The 18,744-nt window shown below is 39.8% G+C and overlaps 2 protein-coding genes across 2 annotated transcripts; one reads left to right on the forward strand and one right to left on the reverse strand.

The window, feature by feature from the left end:
* Positions 1 to 336: 336 nt before the first annotated feature.
* Positions 337 to 13,047, reverse strand: LOC308406819 (structural maintenance of chromosomes protein 1A). The gene is made up of 26 exons (XM_080898053.1): positions 12,681 to 13,047; positions 11,682 to 11,870; positions 11,255 to 11,367; positions 10,806 to 11,009; positions 10,010 to 10,248; positions 9,659 to 9,917; positions 9,388 to 9,528; positions 9,219 to 9,301; positions 9,004 to 9,103; positions 8,554 to 8,661; positions 8,247 to 8,432; positions 5,636 to 5,815; positions 5,388 to 5,534; positions 5,064 to 5,201; positions 4,860 to 4,976; positions 4,671 to 4,777; positions 4,429 to 4,570; positions 4,204 to 4,349; positions 3,937 to 4,090; positions 3,738 to 3,845; positions 3,414 to 3,570; positions 3,143 to 3,297; positions 2,827 to 2,978; positions 2,668 to 2,737; positions 2,446 to 2,556; positions 337 to 1,156 (listed from the first exon to the last, which is right to left on the reverse strand). Exons 1-26 carry the CDS (start codon positions 12,787 to 12,789, stop codon positions 1,076 to 1,078), a joined length of 3,696 nt encoding a protein of 1,231 aa, XP_080754179.1. The 5' UTR covers positions 12,790 to 13,047; the 3' UTR covers positions 337 to 1,075.
* Positions 13,048 to 13,188: 141 nt separating this feature from the next.
* ribc1 (RIB43A domain with coiled-coils 1) lies at positions 13,189 to 18,673 on the forward strand. The gene is made up of 8 exons (XM_080898054.1): positions 13,189 to 13,378; positions 13,610 to 13,830; positions 13,992 to 14,209; positions 14,334 to 14,448; positions 14,732 to 14,850; positions 15,442 to 15,678; positions 18,196 to 18,362; positions 18,523 to 18,673. Exons 2-8 carry the CDS (start codon positions 13,632 to 13,634, stop codon positions 18,602 to 18,604), a joined length of 1,137 nt encoding a protein of 378 aa, XP_080754180.1. The 5' UTR covers positions 13,189 to 13,378; positions 13,610 to 13,631; the 3' UTR covers positions 18,605 to 18,673.
* Positions 18,674 to 18,744: the final 71 nt, after the last annotated feature.

Below are 18,744 nucleotides of genomic sequence, written 5' to 3' on the forward strand. Positions count from 1 at the left end.
TCTGACAACGAAATGATAAGTGTTCAAATAATCAAAACTAATGAGAGAAATATACTTGTGCAACGAGTTAATGCAGACACAGGCTTTATTGAGAAGCAAAGTGAACGCTTTCATTGGTGCCTCTGTAGACGTTTGTGTGAAAACAAGGACTATAAATAGCCTCGCCTACCAAAGCCCTATTCCCCCTTATGGAATATAAACTAGTGCAGCAAAATAAATGCTACATTGAGGATCGGTTCAAACATATTCATATGAAAGCTACTTTAAAAACAGCCCGATGAAATTACAAAACAGCACATGAGTTGCAAGAATGTATTATGAAGTAAACAAGATAAATGAGTTTAAATAATTCAAAATTTATTGAAGCAAAGCAATCGATAAAACAGGCCAAACAGTTTCAGCATGAACTCATGCTGAGTTTTCTGCCTACCAAAGTTGATTCAGATTATTACTCAGGGAATAAAAAACCTTCTAAGTAGCAGAGCAGTGATAGCCTCAGTTCCATGATCTCATAACAGCTCTGCCAGCTGCTGCTGCTAACTGCAGGTTTTATTTAGCTTTTGCACATGGGAATGTATCCATCATACTGTAACAACAGATTCCTCATTAAGCTTTAAAAAACAAACAAACACAGGCGCACATATGAAATTGCAGTTAAGTACAGAGAAGAGGAAACAAGCAAGAGCTTTAAAGCACACAGCTGGAAAGACGGCCATGAACAGTATAAAAGTTATGAAAACAAAAATTGGCTTTAGGGATGTTCGAGACACTTAACCACATGATACAAATTCTACAGCTTCTTAAAAAGCACCCCACACAATTATATTGGAAAACTGATAAAGGACTGGTTTTTATAAATGTACATACATCCTGGTCATTACGGTCTATAAAGAAAATAAAACAACTGAAGCTCAATAAGTCACTACTCTAATGTTTTTGTTTTTTTTTAAAGGAAATAACATGTGAGACCTAATGGATACATCATCTGTGACTACAAGGTTACAATGAGCAATCCAGAAAAAGTAACCATGGAAACATCCAACTTCACAAAATAGCAGTGCTGGGAGAGCTAGTCTTACTCATTTGGATTTGGGTTGGCATCGGGATATTGCGAGAGGTCAAAGGTTAGCACTTTGCTTATGACGCAGTCTCCTTGCTGTTGATGGAAGAAAAAAAGAAAATTAGTTCATTGTTTCCGAATCAGCATTGACTTCACAGCTCAAGATGCTCAGGTTTTATTGGCCAAATATCAAACAGGATCTTTTAATTCTTAGATACACTGCATGTGGTTTATGATGAGAATGTTATTGCATGTCTGTATATGAAGAATATAAAGTGTTATATGAATCTAATGAACTCCATTCTATTGCTGTCTCAGCTCCAGGTTCAGAAGTTTAACGTCTAAAAACAGCCTGACTACTGAAAAGGCTATATTTTAGTATTTTGCATAAAGCTTTATATGCATAATACTCAGAAATGCATCTCGCCGGTTGGGTCAACACTTTGCTGGTCACAGGTCACAATACAATATTAGGAAGTACAATGTGCAATGAATATCCTGCAGAGAAGCAGAACTTTTTCTGTTTATTTTGTTTGTTTGTTTTTTTCTGAGCAGTTTCAGAAAGAAGAGAAGACGGGCTTCACGGGGATATTTGGTGTATCGTGGTAACACAAAGCATTCGCAGTCTAAACAGACAGATTTTACCATGTGCTCTTCACATTACTGCAAATCCTCCACTATTTTAAGAAAGTTCAAATGGTTCCTGAAAGATGAGAATTATTTTATAATTTTAAAAGGCGAAATCACAAACGCAGCCCGTGTGATACTCGGGTGATAACAGGTTAATGACCCTGCATGCTGGAGATACAGATGAGCCACCCAGTCAGAAACTGTGACCGTCAATACATAACTGTATCCAGAGAATCTTTGATTAGGAGTTTCTGTTGCAGACATTAGTTCATACTGATGAATCCTGGGTAAATTCCTTCTTTGCTTTGCGAATAGATTCAACAGCCATTATGCTCAGCAGGAGACATCTGTTGCAGTCAATACATGTCAGTCTCGTGACACTGGCGTATTGTGAGTGCTAGAGTAGAGTTTATATGAAAAATGATGCATGAAATGGGGACATTTTCTTAACAAACCATAAAAACTTATCTATAGCATAACCTTATATGACACATAATAATATGCATTATTTTATGGGCTAAATTTAATATCACAAAGCAATGCATATGCTTGATCTTTATCGACTTTTATTCAGTTATTATGGCTTCTTTTTTGTTGTGGTTTTGTTATGGTAGCGTTCTTGTTGTAAAACAATGCTGAAACTACACAGTTGCACTTTTTAAGTGGTGCTTCAAGTGGTACTAATTCGGATCTAAGCTGATCCGCTCTTTGGGGATTTTATCCGTCTCTAATTCAAAACAAAAAAAAAGACTCACCTCTGGATAAACACCTATGAGAGAGTCTGCCTTGGTGTAGAATTCCTCCTTCAGAGAAATGACAATGGCCTGGAAGTTCTCCATTGACTGGTCTTTGATGTAGTTGGCCACCTTGAAGGTACAAAGAGAAAGCATTAAGGCTAATGCACTAAAATCACAAGAAATATTAATTTAAAAACAAACAAACAGCTCATTATATCAACGTTTATTCTCTAAACAGACCTTGCCAATATTAGTGTTGTCCAGAGCTGCGTCAATCTCATCCAGCACAAAGAAGGGGGCGGGTTTGTAGCTACAGAGAAGCAAGAAAGATGTAAACAGTCAACTTCCGTCAAGTCATACGTGTATTAAAAATTCCTCTGCACATCTCCCTTGTTTCACCTGTGAATAGCGAAGAGCAGAGCCAGGGCAGCAACAGTTTTCTCTCCTCCTGACAAGTTGTCCATTGGTCTGAACCTCTTGCCTGGGGCCACACAGTTATAATTGATACCATCCAAATATGGCTCCTCTGGGTTTTCTGGACCTAAAAATGCCTAAAGAAGAAACATACGCTGATTGGTAAACGCAACTTGGGCACATGCACAAATGGATATATATAAAATTTACCATGTACCAAATTCCACACATAAAACTGCTTCCTGTCATGGCATTAGACATAGTTAATGATATGTAATGTGGCAAGTCTCTAAAAACATACCTGAGCACTACTGTTGCGTGACAGAGCCTTGTAGATCTCATCGATATTGGTAGACACCGACTCAAAACAGTTATTAAAGCGATCAAATCTTTCCTTCTTGATCTGCTCAAAGGCTTGCTTGGCCTTTTTGGCTCTTTTCCGAGCAGCCTCAAACTCTGAAAGAAGAAAGGAAACCAAAAAAAGCATATGATACAAGTTTAACAAGAGGTCTTCAACTTCCTGTCCCCTTCCACATTTCACCCCAGCTTCTAACATGAGACTGCCATCTCACCATCACTGGTCTCTTGGAATTTGTCCCTGACACTCTCAAGCTTCTCCATAGCCTTCATGTTGGGTGCACTGATCCTCTGCAGGATGCTCTGCTGCTCATTCAGACGCTGCTGCAGTGTGTTCGTCTCAGCCTTGATCTCTTCCTCTGACAGTGCATCCTTTAGGAAGATCGAAGAATAAATGTATTAATTTACATGCATCTACAAAATGTAAGTACAAAATCTGACTTTAGCTATAGAGATCACCTCTGCGGCAAATTGCTCATTTTCCTACTTGGTATATTTTAATGTGTAAAGAAAATTTTTATAATATTATTTGGACCCACCTTGAGGTCTTCAGACAGGTTGCTGTAGTCAATTTCTATAAGAGCCTCTTTGGCCAAAACACTGCTGGATGTCCTTTGGCTGCTGGACTCATCCGTCTGGGAACTCCCCTTGAACAGTAAAAACAAAAAGACGGCTGTCGTTTTCTGCTTCGGTCTTAATGGAATTACAGTTAGAGCAACGATGGTTTTGTTAATGTACCTCTCCCTGGCTGATATCATCCATTGTTCCAGAACGAAGAGGCAACCTGATATCCTGCATTTTGCAGGCTTGCAGCAGGTTGTGACGGTCACTGCGCTTCTGCTCCAGTTTGGTCTCGATGGCAGTGACCTCCTTCTGGAGCTGAGTCAACTCCCTGGAATAATAAAAAGTTGTTTGTAGAACAAACTCACTCAAACATAAAATCATATTAAGAAGATATTAAAAAAAAAAAAAAAAACTACAGTGCATATGTCTGCAGTCACTGACTTGTTTGCACCACCCAGTTTTTTGCGAATCTCCTCCATCTCGTGATTTTTATCATTGACTTCAGATTTCTTGGTGAGATGCTGGTTCTTCAGGTCCTGCAGCTGGGCCATTGTCTCATCAATGATTTTCATGTGTCTGTGCTCCTCCTACAAAGCACGCAAGAGGGATTAAAAGTGATGTCAAAATCAAGGGCAAAACATTTTCATCGTCTAACTTTGTTTTCACCTTTTTAAGTCTCTCGATTTCAGCCTCGTCCTTCTTCACAGTCTGCTCCCACATCATGACCTTCTCCTGGTCTTCCTTCAGCTGATTCTTCTCATAGTCCAACTGGATACCCAGGCGGGTCTTTTGAGTCTCAAACTCAAGACTAAGACAAAAAAAAAATGAAGTTATGCTTCAACAAACAGAGACAGATTCACTATTAGCTAACTGTCCTGCATCAGAAGCGACTGGATTACTGAACTCACCGCTTCTTTGCAATCTCATTCTGCCTCTTCACTTTCTCCTCCTCAAACTCTCTGATATTCCTCACTCCAATCTCCTTACAGAATTCCACAAACACCTCATCCTCCACCTGGGAAACAGAAACAATGTTGTGCAATGTTACATGTTCATAAACGGACTTCTAACTGCAGCTCACTCTGTGCCAGTCTCACCAGGTTCATGCGGTCGCGCAAGTCAGTGATTTCCCGCTCACGGGACTGGATGATCCTCTTGATGTCATTGATGCGAGGGCCAAAGTTTGCCAATTCACTCTCTAGCTTAGACTTCTCCTGTATCACGGAGTAACGGAAAAAAATTTAATGCAAGGGTCACTGTTTCTAACGGTAAGAGGAAAGAAAGCTGTTACTGAGCCGTACCTGCATATTGAGGGAGAGGTGACGGGTTTTTGTCTGCTCCAGATCACTCTGTGAGTACTTGAGTCTCATCTGCAGACCGTGGGCCTGAGACTGCACCTGACGGAGCTCTGCCTCCTTCCTCTTGGCCTTCATTTGCTCCTGCAGAGGAAAACATTAACATTAAGTGGATATTCATGAATTGTTCATTTAATAATTAAGGTAGTACAAAATAACAACAATTATTTTAGTCAGAGGTTAGTCAGCATAAAGTGCTTCATGGTGACTCTTACTAAAAATCTGTCGTCCCAACAAACTCTCTGATGTGGGTCATATATTTAAAGTCACCTTGAGCTCTTCAGTGAGTTTCTCCTTTTTCTCTTTGAGCTTGTCCACTGCCTTCTCATCCCATCGTCTGGCCTTAGCTTTCAAGTCGCTGGCACCTCCAGAGATGACTCCAGACTTCTGGAACAGAGTACCGTCCAGGGCTACCGTCTGGACACCGATGAATAAGAAGTTAGTAGGTAGAAGTGGTTATTATGCATTCTCACATCTATGAATCATCCAATCATCCATCTTTAAATTAGGCTAAGTACCTTGTGCCTGTATGGCCCTCCAAAAGCAATTCTCCGCGCATCCTCAACATTCTCGCAGACCAGAGCATTGCCACAAGCGTACTGCAGAGCTTTTTTGATGTGGGGAGGTTCATAGCGAATCACATCAATCACCAGCTTGGCTCCTCGCAGTTCTCTGAGTTTCTCATCGGTTGGTTTCACCTTTGAAAAGACAAGTTTTAAATTTTCTAGACAATATTTACAGTGTGAACGGCACTAAGGAAAGAACATTAATGACCTGAGGTTGGGATTATTTTAGAGTTAAGTAGCATTTTATATAAAGAACCTCTGCGGGGAAAAAATGTTCAAATTGTCAGTGAAAAAAGATTATTTATAGACGTGACAACATTTAACCCCCCCCCCCAAAAAAAAACAAACAAAAAAACAAAACATAAAGACAGAAGTATAATTTTGGCTTTAAAAATTGCAGAAAGCAATGTTGCCCATCCTGCCATGAATTTGCTCTTTCTATGACATTAAAACATGTTGCAGGAATTGTCCGCAGGGAAAATTAGGTTAGCCAAATATTTCAAGTGAGGACCAACTCTGAGAAACTTTAACAAAATATTATCTGGATACATAATCATCCAGCTGACCACCTTCAATTTCTCCCAACAGGGATATTCAGGGTTCACGCCTATTTTTCAGGGTCAAATTCAAGCACTTTTTAAGCACTTTCAAGGTCAATTTTCAAGCTTTTCCAGATTGGCAAAAAAAGAATGCATGATTCACTCATTTAACTAAGTAAGACCAAGTAAAGATTAAAACAAATCATCTTAGGTCGACTTAAATGTCCTTTGTTCCCCTTGTGTAAGAACAGAGAAAAATGCACCACACAAAAATACTGAAAAAGGAAATGCTCGCCTTATATGCAAATACGGTACAAACTCAAAAAACACATTTCTCTTAAAAACTAAGATGTGAAAATGTGAACAAATCAACTCGTTAGAGATATTCATCTCCACTTGAAAAAAACAGCAACCCCACATAACAAGAAAACTGCACCAAACACCACAATAATACACAGCAAGGCCAAATGAATAAGTCTTCTCATCAGCGATTGACGCTTCTTAGCTATGTGACACAAAAATAGGAGACACATGTTTGTTTGTTTTTAACTAGTTAAGCACCCACGCCCAGAAAAATTGGGGCAAAGGGGAGAAGATCAAGTTTAATTGTTTAAAACACAAGGTCAGAAATATAAGTGCAGACATGAGGACTGTCACAGTAATATCCATATTTTGATTTATGATTTTCTGGAGTTAAATGTGAACCGAAGCATATTTTCAAAGGTGTTACTTTTTAAAAAAAATCTAAGGGAGGGAAATAAAAAAATGCAATTTTTATATGTTTGAGTCACAGTAACTTTTAACATAGTAACATCTGCAGTAATATTTACACCTCTGATGACATCTCACCAGTGTTAGCTTTATTTTGATACCAAGACTGTTTACGCACAGTTTGTAATTGCAGAGAAATGCTCCATTTATTTTGGTCATTTCATTTTCAAGCAGCTCAGAAAACCCCTGAGGGCCTAACAGGTTAAAGTTAATTCCCAATAAAACTTACTGTGAGATGTTTGACTACACTGCTGTCTGTATTATTGTTAAAGTCACCTTTAAAGTGTTTGTTCTACTAACATCTTGTACAGTAAGACAGGCATGGAGAACAGCGCTGACTGGGAGAGGCTTTGAACAGATGACACACTCAGTTCAATTCAACATATAAGACTTTAAGACAAACATCGACCTAAAATCTATTTATTTAATCTGTCATCTGTGGTATAATTATGTAAAATTATAATGTATTGTTCATCTCCCTTAAATAAACAGGCAGCCTTAAAGCATGAAACATTCATATATTAAAACACTTAAATCTGTCTGTTGTCTCAGTGGCTGATTGGGCCCCACAGGTGTCAATGTGAGCTTGAAGCCATTTATAATTTTTAAGTTGTTTAATGTGTATGTAATGTGCAGCCCAGGCAGAGAAATTTTACTTTTACACATCGAGACTCATTTTATTTCTCTATCTGATAAGAAAAATATTCGGTCAGATAGTTATTTGTAGTGAATGAAATACAGTTTCAAGCCCGTTTAAGCACCACATCTGAAATTCAAGCACTTTTCAAACCTTGAAAAGACAATATTATTTTCAAGGATTTCAAGCACCCGTAAGAACCCTGGATATTATTCTCCAGAGCAGAGCAGAGATTTAAAATCAGAACTCCAGCAACGCAGTAGCTTATCTAGTTCAGGACCCATCACAATTCACAGCTCATTGCCCACAAACCTAAAAACGTGACCCATGAGGATTCTTTGGAAAGTCTCCGTAGAACAACAGCTGATCCTGTTTTACCATTTCACTCAAATTAAATAACATTTTAATCAAATTCAAACCAATAATGTAGGTAAAGTAGTTCACCTTGTGAACTACGTCTGAGTCGATGGATGTATGGATGGACAGACAACGCTTTGTGCTTCCCCAAGTTTTACAAGACTGACAATTTAGCTCACAGGCTACACCCATCAAGGACATAATTTTATTATGAATTGTTCAAAGCTCTCAGTTGGAGTCATTACTCTTATATACTTACTTCAAGGTAATCAAGAGGAAGGAAGGTCTCCGGCTCTCCTCTCTGCTCCTTTATGTACTGAATGCAGTCTCTGCCAGTCTTCTCTGAGTCAACAATGATGGCGTCCATGTTCTTACCCAACACTTTAGTCACAGCGATTTGATATTTCTTCTGAGTGGGCTGACACAGGTCGATCAGACGACCATACTGAAAACACAATCAGTAAACGTTTGTTTGTTTAGTGCTCTTATGCTCAATGTTTAAATGCTTTCACCAAAAAGAAAAGAAAAGCAGACCCGGCATGGGTATAGTGCCAAAGGTGCCTTACCACAGAGCCAGGATAGAGTCTTTTTATACTCTCCATGATCTCGGCCTTGCGTTGCTGGCGACTGTTCTCCTGCCTGTCGATTCTGGCGTCTCCAAGCTGCTCCATCACCTAAACCACAGTCCAATAATAAGGGGGTTCATCAGAGGTGCTACGATAGGTGACGTATTCACTTCCCATAACGGATGTAAGAATTTATAGAATCCAGTATTACCCAAGCTAGGGTGCTAACATGGATTAATGACCCACAAAGCAATGATTTATTTAATCAAGTCTACTGATTGACAAAAAGAAATAATGCTTTGTCTTGTACAGTTCAGGAAAATATGAGCTATAGAAAAAGGCTGATGTCTTTAGGAGCAGAGTTACCACATGCAAAAATTAACTAACTCAATTAGAGTAGATTCAACTTGTTGTTGGTGCTGATTTCTTTCTTTCCTGTGCATTGAGTACCTGATTAAGCTCCATATTGATCTCATCGATCCTCCTTTTGGCACTCTCCACTTCCTCAGTCAGCTCTTCCTCCATACGCTTCTGCTCATCTAGTGATTGCCTGATGGGGAAAGAAGGGAAAAAAAGGATGTGAATCACACAGTAAACCAGAGAAACCTATAAAATAAGTTTGCCACAGCTCCGCTCAAAACAATCCAAAATTAAGAGCAGCATACCTGCTGGTGGCAATATAATCCTCCAGTTTTTCAATACGTTTCTGGTTTTCCTCGATTTCACGGATCTTCTGTTTAATTTTGGCCTAAAGAGAAACAACAACTTCTATCAAATCAATTTCGTTCTGGCTCATAAAACCTTTCCATCATCTTCCATTTTTCTCTCCTTTACCTCTGTCTCCACTTTCTTTCTCTCCTCTAAGTCAAGGCGGTCCTGGTCAGCCTTCTGGTCACGATTGAACTTCTCCAGCTCCTGTGCCAGCGTGGCAGCACGTTTGCTGGCCTCCTCCTTCAGACGATGATACTGCTTCACCTGGAAGAAGGGAGACAAAGAGTGTGCATTTTTCAATTTCATGAAACATTATCATTTTACTAAAATCCTGTAACTAATTTGGTATTTTTTCAAGATAAAATGTCTAAAATGTAGTTTTCACACATCAGACCTGATTTTCCTCCAAGGTGAGATCCTGGCCTTGACTCTGCGCCTCCTCCTCCATTCTTTCCTCAAACTCTTGCTTAGCCAGCTCCACTGCCCTCATCTCTTTATCCAGCTCATCCATGTCTGCCTTCCGCTTCTTGTACATCTTCTGGGCATTTTGCAGTGATTTTCTTGCTGCCTCAAGCTTCTTGATTTTGTGTGAGGTGTTCTCTTTGGCTTTGATGTACTGAGGCCTCTTTTGGTTCAACTCAGAGTCCTTCTCCCTGTAGTCAAGTCAACCGTTTAATGTAAGTCAAATGACTAATGGTGCATTAAGCTTTAAATGTCAAAACTTATTTTATTTAATGCCACTTACTTAATTTCTTTCTCAATGGTCTGTTGCTCCCTCATCAGCCTGCCTAGCTCCTTCTTCTTGTCCTTCAGCTCCTCCTCCACATGGTCCATCTTTTTACGGTCCTTATCAATCTCCTTGTTCCGCTGCCCAAGCTCTTTGTTCAGCCTCTCGATCTCAGTCTCATTGTGGTACAGTTTGAAGAGCTGCAACTGTACACTAGCTCTGGCTACTTCATCCTTAAGACGCTGGTAACGCTCAGCCTGGTAAAATGAAGGAAAAGAGAGAAGCGAGAAAATCATGATTAGAGATGTAACTGATTCCACATTTCATGACCAATGAGAATTTGAGGTTTTTCCATCAGATAACCCAAAAAACTAATCACGAAAATTCAAAAGTTTGTTTCAAGGCTATTTTTGAGTCATTTCAAATAAGAAATACACAGATTTGTTGCCGATTACAGTGTAACAATCTTTACTTCATCTTTGTGTTGTTCACCTAACACCAGACTTTCTCTCTTATATAAATATATGTGGGATAGATTTATATGCAGGATGTGCAGTTGTTACATTGCTGAAAGCTTATGTTGAGCTTAGCTAAAAGTTCCTAGTTTGTCTTTTACTGTTGAAATTTGGTGCATTCATATGAATGACAAATATTTGCATTATCTGGAATTATATATTACCTAAAATTTGTTAGAGTAGAAACAGGCTATACCACTCAATGGATCCTGTATGGAGGAATTCAGTAAATGCCAAATAACCATAGACACTGATCATGACACTTTGTGTCATATGCAGACTCAGTAAAAATGGCAAACCTCTTCTTTCTCTTGCTTAGCCTCTTTGCGCTCTGCGGCGATGTTTTTCTTGCGATGATAGTTAAACTGCGTGTCCTCCTCTGCTTTCACCATCTCCTTCTTCCTCCGGTCATACTCCTGGGCCAGCTCTCCTGAACGGGAGATCTCTTCAAACAGCGCCGTACGCTCTTTGGGGTTCTTCATGGCAATAGACTCAACGGCTCCCTTAAAGGGAAATAAAGACAAAACTGAGATTTGAAATAGCAAATAAAATGTTACCTGGTGTTAATTTAATCTCTGGTGTAACTGACCAAGTCACGTTCAAACCAATGATACACACACACTAAAAACTACTGCACTCTCCAATCAAAATAACCTAGTGGATTAGTACAGGAGTACTATGAAAGACTGCCTGTGCGTAAATTGCTCTTGAAAAGATCTTGACAACATTTACAAGAATGAAATCTTACCTGAAAGACCAAGAAGTTCCTAGCCTTTATCAGAATTCCAAGTTTTTCCAGTTCTTCACTGTATTCAGGCAGGCCCACTACTTTACTGTTGATGCGATACTCAGAGGAAGAACCTGGTGCATATTCCAAAAACAAAACAAGCATTAGCTCATCATCAACACACACAAATTATATATATATACATTTATAAATGTAACAGATTTTAAATATTTTTGACCCACCAAATTGCAAACACATGTAAAAATGTTTTCTTAGACGATGAGTCAATTTTTGAAAACTGATATCCATGCAGCTTTACTACTATCCTTTTATTCAGCTGAAAAGCATTCAAATTTTACTAGATCAGTGTCTTTTAATTCACACAGACAACTATTCAAAAAGAAAGTTAATTATATATTAAAGGACGGTTGGTAATGGAGCTTTGTACCAATAATGACTCTTGTGAAGGCACGTTCTTCTCCATTATCTTCCTGGTACACCATGCTGACAAAGGCTCTGTTGGCAGCTGGCTTCCCTACAGGCGCTCCATGGATTAGATCCTTCAGAGTCTTCACACGCAGGTTACTTGTCTTCTCTGCCAACACGAAGCTGATGGCATCCATAAGGTTGGACTTTCCTACAAACATTATGATGACATTGAAATCTTAGTAAACTTTGGGACCTTTTTATATTAAAACACACATGTTAAGACCATGTTGCTGCTTGCTTCTATACATAAACAACAACTGTATATAGGCTTTAATATCCCTTATGTAAAACATAGTTTGTTACCTAATATTCATTTTTACATCCCATCTCATATTCTTATATCTCTGTTTTATTTAATGTTATTTTTGATTTATTCTAGTTGTACACTATGGAATGGGGATAATATGCATGTCCTGTAAATATAATAGGAAAGTTCACCTTTTATTTGTACAGTCTGGTGCAAAACAGCAGTTCTGCAATAAAATGCATCTTATTGGCTATTAGTATGCAGTTTTTACACGTTGTGTTGGCCAGATAATTTTGATGATGCATTGCACTGTATTACGAGAAAAGACCGTTGAAAGACTTCGTCTTTCTCTAGTGTAAAGGTAGGTCCAACCCCAATGTTTACAAATATATTAAGTGCCTATACGACATAAGTGCTTAAGTAGTCTAAAGGAATTACTTCAATTAAAATGCAAATACGTTATTCTACAAACTGACAACGATTAATACACCGAAATAAAATTTAAATAACTACTCTAGTGGCAAATATGGATATGAAACAATACGATACATCACACTACCAACAGCTGAACCCCCATACAGTTCAGCTATGCACAGACTGAGAGTTATGATCTAAAGAGAAAGGGGCTGTGGAGCTGTGTTTACCGTTAGGCACAGCTAGCAGTTTGCATTTCGCATTAGCTTCGAGTTTATGTTAGCTGTTATTACATACCAGATCCATTGGGTCCGATGATTGCAGTAAACTTGTGAAAAGGTCCGATGATCTGCCTTCCTTTATACGACTTGAAATTTTCGATCTCTATCAGTTTTAAATAACCCATCTCGTTATATTTGTTTAGCTGGTCTGCAGTGAATATTAGCTTAGCAGTTAGCTAATGCTAACAACCAATGTTTACCCGGTAAGCTGTTGCAAAGACGCAGTGTGCACGAAATGAATGAACCGCTCTGGTCAATCTACTGCTGCTCTATGCACAAGTTACATTATGATCTGCGCAAGCGTTTTAAAAATTAAAATGAAAAATATAATCTTTATCAAATATACTCGGTACGGCGGCGACAACAATGCGCCATTTTACAATCCAACAGGAAGACCCACAAGCGCGCGAGACACGAAACCTCACAGTTTCTCGCGAGACAAAATTTAGTTGTCTGGAGTTTGTCGTGTTTTGATTGTGATCGACCTTGGATATCACTTTTTACTACTATTAATGCTACTTTATTACAGAATATACACATTATTAAAAATAAAAAGACATTTCCTTAGCTGGTCCTGTCACTCTTGTTATGTGTTTCCAGCATAGCGATATGTGGCCACTTGTTTCCATGGTTACCAAGGGTCTCCAAACACAACAGGAGCAGATTTTCATTCACTGATATTGAAAGAAACTGAACAGATTTATAACGTCAGCGGTAAGTTGATCAGAGGTTTATGTCCATTTTTAAGGAAGAGACATTTGATTTAGTCTACTTCTGCCTTGCCTTTGGTTTTTGATGTTATCAGGTGATGACAGGAGCAAATCGCTCTGAAGATGAACCCCACCAGGATTTTATATTTCAATCGGCACAATCATTTCTTTAATAATTTATTTTCAAGCAAGATTATCAGCTCCGATAACAAGTCTCGTAATGCTGTCTCTTTAGGAAGTCACTAGAAACTTTGAACATGTTCAAAGTGGATTTGCCTGTAGACGAGTCCACGGAAAAGGCTGTGGAGAGGCGTAGGGCTGCAGAAACAGCACGCAAGGCCCGCATTTTCAACACCCGGCTTCGTGTGATGGGTCTCGACCTAGATACACTAAACCAACAAGTCCAGGAGAAGAAACACCAGCAAAACATGGAGAAACAAATGGACAAAGCTTTGGGTAAACTGAAGGACATGGATGAGTTAGAATTAAAGCAGTTTAATTGCAGACATAATTCCTGCAAGACGCTATAAATGCAAGTCCCCTAGTCCCTTATTATTTCAGGCCCTCTCCATTAATTAGCTTTGGTTGGTCATAGGTGTATTTTTAATGTATTACAGATAAGTTGAGAATATACCAAGATGAAGCACTGGTGCAGCAGAACAATGCTGAAGAGGAGAAGCGAAGAGTTTTGAATTCTGAACTCACCAATTACTGGGCTACTCATCAGCAACCAGAGGACTCTCGTGATGCTGATCTTAAATTTGGCCTGAAGGGGGCATTCAAGATCGCCATTCCAGAGAATGAGCTAGGGCCTGCCAGTATGCAAATCTTTAAGGTAGGGCAGCTCTGACAAAGCAGGGGATTTGTAAGCTTTAAAGACCGGGAGGGGGGGTCCAGCTAATGGTTAAATATGTAATATTGTTACCTCTTATGGTCATCTGTCCTTGTTTCATGCACAGGGAGAGGGTGTCGGAGAGGAGCTGAGGATGAGAGAACAAATAAGAAAGACAGAACGAGATCTGCGAGCACAGATGGACGAGAATGAAAAACGGCACATGCGAGACAAGCACATAGGTGAAAAGAGACACACACAAGTACACACATTCACTAGCATTCCTAATGAGTTTACATCATTTACTCTACAACCTCTGTACATCACACACATGCTTCATGCTTTCCTGCACAAACAATCATACACTCCCATGCACAGCCCTTATTACCAGGTGACAGTGATGGATGCTTATCCCTAAGAGCTTTACTGTAAGTGTGAAGTGTGCAGTTAAAGAGCCAAATACAACAGCTAAGGCAGGTGTGGAAAAACACACATCAGATGATCCCCAAATCATGTGTGTCACAGAGATGCTTGCGAGCAAAGAGCTGGTGCAACAAGACATGAGAGGGGCTCAACAAGCTGCCCTCGAGGAGGTGTGTAAGAGAGCCAGCCGCATCGCGCTCGAGAACTACAATCAGGCTCTGGTACAGTATACAGATGGGCAAACAGATATGCACACACCACTCACTAATGTGAATGCTCAAGGCAAAATCTAAAAGGGGTGGGGGTGGGAAGGGGCAAGCTGTGACATGATGTTGTCATGTGGGAATTGCAAGCTGAAAATGTCAAATGATGCATACACACACTTGGTGCAGGATGGCGGCAATCATATTATTTGGCACCAGGCAACATGGATGGTTAAACGGCTTTGATGTATGCATGGTTACTGTCTGTTTTTAAAAGCCTCCATTTAGCTCTTCCCTCATTTGCCTGAATGCACTCGGCTGAATCCCCCATTGGGAGGAATCATTGTAAATCCTTCAGGTCACTGTACTTTTTCATAGTGTTTAGTGGTTTCACTAATAACCACTCATGATGCACAAGCAAATACAGCTGACTGAGTGGCTCTCTCAGGACGACGTTCGCCATATGGCTGACTGGTAGCTCTATGCTAGGAGTAACCACATTTTAGAAACTGGGTTTTGCAATGCTTCTGAATCATCAGTCATCAGTGGGATAATCAATTAACTGTCCCTGGATCTGTGTTAAAGCCTCACCATGTCCTGTACACACAGGCTAAAGAGCAAGCAGAGAAACTGGAGGAGCAACGCAAGAGAGAGGAACAGGAAAATCTGGCAGAGATGTGGCATACAATGACATCTGACATGATGACAGAGTGTGCAGAGGCAACAGAGAGACAGGTGGGAGGAGGGAGGCCACCACAGGTTCTACCAGACAGGTGGAAAGGAATGAGCCCCGAACAGCTGAAAAGAATTCAGCAGGAGAGAGAACAACAATGCCTTGAGAGACAGGTATTACACTCGGTACTCCACAGTAATATAGTCAAAGCTGCACACGGTATTCCATATATGTTATGTAGAATACCATGTCCACATAATCCCTTGAGTACAGAGGTGGCCAGCAGGGGAATTGGGCAGGGCAAGTACTTGTGCTTGGGTACTGCATGTGTGGATTTGAAATTAGTGTTTTCTTTTTTATTATTTTTTATTTAATTCAGCTCTGTCAGCAGCAATGCACAACAGCAGTCACATCAAAGCACTTTATATTGTAGGTTAAAGACCCTAAAATATTAGTTAAATAAACAACAGCAATCGAGCGACTTGGTGACAGTGGGACAGAAAAACTCTTGTTGAACCTTAGACAGAACCAGGCTCGGGGGGGGGGGGGGGGGGGGGGGGGGGGCAAGCCATCTGCCGCGACCATTTTGGGATGAAGGGAAAGAGTTTTTGACATCTGTGCCAACTTTTCTACACAGGTTGTTTTCAAAAAGGATTTCAGCTTTGAGGAGATTACTCACAAAGAAAATAATCCTAGACTTGAAAAAACAAAAACATAAGACGGGAATGTGAAACCTACAAAGTCTGTATTCACAAGTAAAAACAACCAAAAAAGCAACAGTGCAATATTACTAGTAAAAATATACATGTATATGAGATCGATACCTTCAGTCCATAAAATAGAGAAATATATTAAGATAATTAAAACTATTGACAGATGAGTATAAATGATCATTTAAAACCAATAAAATAAGTAGAATTAAAGTTCATAAAACAAAAAGAAATAAATAACTTTAAAAAATACATTAAAATACTAATGTCAGTCATTATTAAAGCAGAGTTAAGGGAGTCACCTGCTGACAACAGTCATGAAGGGGATGTCGTGTGTTGTCCAGTATGTTTAGCAGTTTGTGCAACATCCTGCTCTTAATAACTCCCTCTAGGGCAGGGGTGCTCAATACGTCGATCGCGATCGACCAGTCGATCGCAAAGGTAATATTGGTAGATCGCATGGCATTAAAAAAATAGATGCCAGCCTATCATCCATCCCGTCACTTGATTGATACAGGGAAGCCAGTCAGATGACAGCAGATTTTTTCTGACGCTTAGGTCGCTGCGCATGCGCAAACAGCGGCGCGAAGTGTAGTAAAACTGACAAGCTAGTCAGCGAGTTAACTCCAATTTTTAGCTCTCGGTTTTTTCTTTTAAACCTGGCCGTCAGCAGCTACTGTCCGGACTATGCATCCCTGGCTGATTCAATTCAGTGCAAGTCATCAGAGTAAACTCAGGTAATGACAAAAAATTTACATAGTTAATTGTGTTGTGAAATATTGGATATTGCGGTTATGCATGTATATACATTGTAGATATAAAGAATCCTCAATATATTTATAAATAAGTATATGTTTTGGATTTTTGTAGTGGGTAGATCATTTTGACTTGGTCATTTTATAAGTAGCTCACATGCGGAAAAAGTGTGAGCACCCCTGCTCTAGGGGCTTCAGGCTAGTCCCCAGCACAGACTCAGCCTTTAATCAGCTTGTTCAGCTTTCCAGCGTCACTGGCTCTGACGCTGCTACCCCAAAACAAACCTACAAAGAAGATTGCACTAGCAGTAACAGACAATAGTGTTTTACTGAATTCATTAAATGACCCAGACAGCCTCAGAGTTGCATTTCCAGTCCAGTCTGTTATTGATGTGAATACCCAGGTTTTTGTAGCTCTTCTCCCACAGTGGAAATGGTGTTCAACTTAGGTTTGTCCCTCCTTTTTGTGTTGTTTTAAACACTGCAAATGTTGGAGTACTCCTGATGTGATTCAGAAGGTTGTTTCAGCAGCGAAAAGATAAAAGCCACATCACCAGTGTTGCTTAAGACTCTGTAAATAATCCATGAGGTCTGCGGGTAGCTTACTGGCTTGTCAGATAGATATTGAGGTCGCAAACATTGCGTCACCTTAAAAAAGCACTAACCTTTAAAAATCAATTCTAAAACTAATTGGAAGCTAGTAAATGTAACAGGAGCACTACTAGTGTCCATCAAGCCAGCGGTGCTCAAACCAGCATCCAGGCACTGAAAGTTGGTTTGAACAAGTAATAAAAGGTCTTATTTTAGTGTGCTGGAGATATTAGAAAAATATACCAGTGTATATCAGTTTTCTCCTTATTCAGGATGATGGTATCTTTCTAGTCTTTCTAGTGTACTAAAATAAGGCCCCAAACTTTCCATTAGTGCCTGGACCTGGATTAACATGATCAACATTGATTTCAAGATGCAATAGTGGCAAGAATAAGCATAAACATAAAGTGCTAACACAGAAAAAAACATTTGGGTGGATCCAGTTACCAAGCCATAAGACCTCCAGCAGATTATTTGGCTCTGAAGCTTTGCATTTCTCAGTGTTATCTACAGGCATGTTAAAGTCACCCAAAATCAGCATGAAAGTTTGGGAACCTAAATCATAATGAAGCAGAATTGCCTTTAGGAGAACAAGTTTAGTGTGTTTTTAGATTTATTTCCTCTCTGCCTTCAGAAACAGCGAGATGCTGAAAAGATCCGTGAAGCAGCTTGGGACCTGAAGCTGCTGAAGCTGTCCAGAGAAGCCGAGAAGGAGGACCTGAGAGCAGCCGAGCTGAATAGAGAGCGGAGAATTCAGATGGACCGCTACAACATGCAGCTGGCCCGAGAGCAGCTGGCACAGTAAGCACTGCCCACATATTCATACACTTTCTGATTAGACACTAATCAGCAAATGTGTTTTAGGCTTAGGTGATAAAATATGGAAATAGAGATTTCAGATTTTATAAACATTTAGGGGGACAAGCTACTTACTGTGTTTAAATTTCTGTTTCTGCCCCAGGCAAGAGTACCTGAATAAGAGACTGTACACCAACAAACCCACCAAGGACTACTTTTATCAATTCAACACCAGCTCCCGCTGACTGCCAGTGACCTGACATTAGCTTGTCCTCCTGTGGCATTGGGCTAAATAAACCTGGTTAATCAATGAATCAGTGTGAACTGGATGAACATTAATCATAACATAAGTGACATAGATTTCCTCCCGATTAACACGGTTATT

The sequence above is a fragment of the Rhamphochromis sp. 'chilingali' genome (genome assembly GCF_963969265.1).
Source record: "Rhamphochromis sp. 'chilingali' genome assembly, chromosome: 12".
In the NCBI taxonomy this organism is placed as follows: Eukaryota; Metazoa; Chordata; class Actinopteri; order Cichliformes; family Cichlidae; genus Rhamphochromis; species Rhamphochromis sp. 'chilingali'.

Coding starts and splice junctions, on each gene's coding strand:
- LOC308406819 (XM_080898053.1), bottom strand. CDS start 12,789: ATGGGTTATTTAAAACTGATAGAGATCGAAAATTTCAAGTCGTATAAA. Junction 8,662..9,003: donor TCAATATGGAGCTTAATCAG/GTACTCAATGCA, acceptor ACTGTGGTTTAG/GTGATGGAGCAGCTTGGAGA. Junction 4,091..4,203: donor AAACTGGGTGGTGCAAACAA/GTCAGTGACTGC, acceptor TTATTATTCCAG/GGAGTTGACTCAGCTCCAGA.
- ribc1 (XM_080898054.1), top strand. CDS start 13,632: ATGTTCAAAGTGGATTTGCCTGTAGACGAGTCCACGGAAAAGGCTGTG. Junction 13,831..13,991: donor ACAAATGGACAAAGCTTTGG/GTAAACTGAAGG, acceptor AATGTATTACAG/ATAAGTTGAGAATATACCAA. Junction 15,679..18,195: donor AACAATGCCTTGAGAGACAG/GTATTACACTCG, acceptor CTCTGCCTTCAG/AAACAGCGAGATGCTGAAAA.